Source organism: Mus pahari, chromosome 3, assembly GCF_900095145.1.
Source record: "Mus pahari chromosome 3, PAHARI_EIJ_v1.1, whole genome shotgun sequence".
Lineage (NCBI taxonomy): Eukaryota > Metazoa > Chordata > Mammalia > Rodentia > Muridae > Mus > Mus pahari.
The window spans coordinates 112,483,151-112,487,168 of record NC_034592.1 but is presented as its reverse complement, the minus strand read 5'-3'; the positions used below and the strand labels follow the sequence as shown (position 1 = coordinate 112,487,168).

At 41.2% G+C, this 4,018-nt stretch overlaps 1 protein-coding gene across 1 annotated transcript in view; it reads left to right on the top strand.

Annotated features, from left to right (window-relative positions):
- Positions 1–3,795, top strand: part of Il1a (interleukin 1 alpha) — a 10,465-nt gene extending 6,670 nt beyond the window's left edge. Inside the window, exons 6-7 of the mRNA XM_021194894.2 lie at positions 410–531; positions 2,504–3,795. Coding sequence (XP_021050553.1) covers positions 410–531; positions 2,504–2,692 — 311 coding nt within the window. The 3' untranslated portion in view covers positions 2,693–3,795. The remainder of the gene's footprint in view (positions 1–409; positions 532–2,503) is intronic.
- Positions 3,796–4,018: the final 223 nt, after the last annotated feature.

Sequence of the window (4,018 nt, the reverse complement as noted above, 5' to 3'; positions counted from 1 at the left end):
AGAGAGAGAGAGAGAGAGAGAGAGAGAGAGAGAGAGAGAGAGAGAGATTCTTAGATTACTCCATTTTAAGTCACTAGGAACTCATAAACCAACAAATGTCAAAGTCTTATTCCACTATTGTAACCAGAAGAAATTCAGCAATAATTAGGTTCTACTCACATAGAAAACTTATTTACCCACCTAGTAAGTGCAGCAGGCATTGTAAAGGATAGAGTAATGTGTAAAGCCCCACTCCTGAGCTCCACAAATAAATATGGTGTATTAATTTACACCATAGTTGGGAGCCTAATCTTACACACACACACACACACACACACACACACACACACATCTGTCCCTATCTAAACCCCTCTTCTTATATAAATAAATAATGGTGTATTTACTTCATTTCTGGCTCTTTCTTTGACAGTAAAATTTGACATGTATGCCTACTCGTCAGGAGACGACTCCAAATACCCTGTTACTCTAAAAATCTCAGATTCACAGCTGTTCGTGAGTGCTCAGGGCGAAGACCAGCCAGTGTTGCTGAAGGTCAGTTGGCTTCCATCTCAAACTTGCCCTCATTCACCTCCCACTGTTTGTGGCCAATCACAGTAAACAGATGGCCCCCCTAGGATGGCACAGTCTCCTTGCAGTCACAGTCACCACATGCTCATCTTTCCTCCTTGACCCTATTAGCCTCCCATCCCAGAGCATCCATTTGTTCTGTTGATCTTTAAGATGACCTCCACCATCTGATTTACATGGCACAGAGCATTGTGACAATGGAGCCAGCCTCTGAAAATCTCAAACAAGCCCACTGAGATCGCAGAGGATTAACTGCTCACTGGTTCACATGAAGCCAAAAGCTAGGAACCACAATACTCAAACCTTATCCTTCCCACTCCAGTGGTCCATTGATAACACTATTGTCTCTCATCCCATGCCCATATTCTCTGTGACCATCTCCCTCAAACATACACGTACACATCCACATTTTAGCATTAGACGTTTTTACCATAGAGAAGAATGTGACTCTCGTTCAGTAAATGTACAATCCAGTGCCTCATGTCACCACCTAAAATGTATGTGGGTTCTGTATTTCTCTGTCACAATCAAATGAAAAATATTATCTACTGAGTAGGGCAGTAGCTTCATTCATGAATTCCTTCTACAAGCTATTAATTACTGAAGTGTTCTATTTTTCAAGCACAGCATTAAAAGCTATGGAGAGTGGTGAGTCAAAATCCCTAACCTTATGGAACACAGTCCTCTAGTACAGTAGATAAGTCAAATAGACAACAACAACAAAGTAAGATGTTAGACAGAAAATGCACAAGATACTAAGACAGAAAAATGGCGGAGTGTTATTTAGAGGGAGGGACAAGAGCAGAACCCCCTGAGAGACAGACCAGCTAATACAAGATAGGGATGGGACATCCCAACAGAAGGATCACAGTTCACTGTAAAGACCTGAGTTCCCTAGAGCTTCATAAACCCACAGGCCAGCTGCAAGTAGGCAGAGCACTTTTGGTCCTGGTCATTTGGTATACAATTGAAAGCCACCAAAGGCTTTCAGAGGGTGCAGGGTGCTAGTGTCATTTATATTTCTTAAATGGACGATAGTCCAGAACAAAAGCACTCGAGAGAGCAGAGAGCCCAGCTGGGAAGTTAGAGAAGAAGCACGGTAGAAGACTATGGTGACCATGTAGACAGGAAGAGGACTGGGTAGTCATTTGGAGGTAGAATGACCAAAGGAAAGGGGTAAAGGGGGGAGACGAAGAGGTTTGGATAGCACAGGTCTTGCCGAAAGTTCAAAGCCCAAAGGAAGCTAATCAGGTTGCTTTCTTAGATTTAAAAGAATACAAAAGGGGGTCTCAACAACAAGGAATCTGAAATATATTTTGCCATGAAGGTTATTATCAGGTTGTATTCATACTCAGAGGAAGAATACAGTCTAAAAGGGTTGTCCCCAGAGCAGTCAGCTGCTCAGATCAGGGAAGCGGCATGGAGTTCCCGTTATTTGCTTTTGTGTGTATGTACATGGTTAACTTTCAGATTGTGATGGAAACGCAGAGGTAGGCATCATCCCATGCTCCACTGTTTTTGTAAAGGTTTAATTTGTATACTTAGGGGTCAGAATGCTTAGAAGTCTTACAGTCTTCAGTGTTCAGACTTGATGAGAGTTCCCTGTGCCAGCATTAAAGACAGGATGTACACAGGCAGTTTCACCCCCACTTGTCTAGATTTAGGGCATTCAGGTATCCTTGACAGTCTTCATGACTCACTGAGATTTCTCTCCAATTAACTAAGGGAATCAACTCTTATGGATCATCTGGACCATACATCAAATAGGCATGCAGTAAATGCTTGATGAGTGAGCAAATGAAGGAACCCAGATCACAGAGCCAGGCTCTAGAGTGCTGTTTCTCATGAAGCCCAATACTGGAGGGTTGCCCTTCAGGGTTTTTTTTCCCCCAATGCCTTCTTTTGCACTAACAGAATTCTATTCTGCTTGTCACAGGAGTTGCCAGAAACACCAAAACTCATCACAGGTAGTGAGACTGACCTCATTTTCTTCTGGAAAAGTATCAACTCTAAGAACTACTTCACATCAGCGGCTTATCCAGAGCTGTTTATTGCCACCAAAGAACAGAGTCGGGTGCACCTGGCCCGGGGACTGCCCTCCATGACAGACTTCCAGATATCATAAAAGCAGCCTTATTTCGGGAGTCTATTCACTCGGGAAGTGCTGACAATCTGTATGTACCATGTACAGGAACCTCCCTCAGCCTGAGTCACTTGCGCAGCATGTGCTGAGTCTCTGTAATTCTAAATGAATGTTTACCCTCTTTGTAAGAGAAGAGCAAACCCTAGTGGAGCCACCCCAACATATGATACTATCTGTTATTTAAAGTGTACCCTATAGTTTGCTCAGTACTAATCATTTTAATTATTATTCTGCATGGCATTCTTAGGAGGAACAAAAAGACTCTACACATATCACAGATGGGTTATCAAAGGGATAAAACAACTGAAAAGCACACTCGATGCATTTAGAATGGAAATTCACAGACCCATGAAGCCCTGTGTACCTTCAGCTTCAAAATGCCAGTTGAGTAGGATAAAGGTATAAGAACTTAATGCTGTCATTTTCAAAAGGAAGGGGACAATAGCTACATCTTTCCTACCTCAGTGGGTTTTATTCCAGTGAGATCATTTGGATGAAATCTTCCTGTAACAGACCTCAAGAAGGAGACAGACTATTGAATGTTATTTTTAAGTTATTTTATATGTGTATTTATAAATATATTTATGATAATTATATTATTTATGGCACATCCTTAAATCCTCTGAGCTTGACAGGCATCCTTGCAGCAGGATTTTCTAGGTGCTCAGTTAAATGTAGTTTTCTCTAGAGCACCATGCTATAGACGTTACACTTTTCCCACAGCCATGAAGCTCTCTCTACATTCTTGTACTTGGGAGCCCTGTAATCATGATCTTAATCTGTACTGTTTACTTTGTTCATCTAAAATGATAACTGAGTCAGGCTTTTGCCCTCCTGTCCTTAAAGCTGTCTGGATATTCTTACATCATTCAGTCTCACCTGTAACTAACACCAACCATCTAAAGATGGAAAGATCTTAACTGTGACAACCACATCACTATTACCTGAAGTTTCTTTTCTAGGATGTAATCAGTGTTTCCCTTGGGTTCCTAATTTGTTCTCAAACCACAGTGTCACATAACTATCAACAATAACAATCAACTCATTATTATTGATCAAAATTAAATAAAACAAGTTTGAGCTGATGTATTTATTTGTTCTTTTTTGTTTGGGTTTTGCAATGGGATAGTTTGGGTTTTGTTGTTGTTATGTTTTGCCGTGATGCAGTGAAGGGTTTTTTGTTATTTGTTGTCTTTATTACTTCACTGCCTAGAAGTCAGGGACAATTGGTCAGCACTCACTTAATTCACTAAAGTTAGCATCACTTTACCAAACCAGGATCCCACACAGCTCTAAAGGAGATGTCAC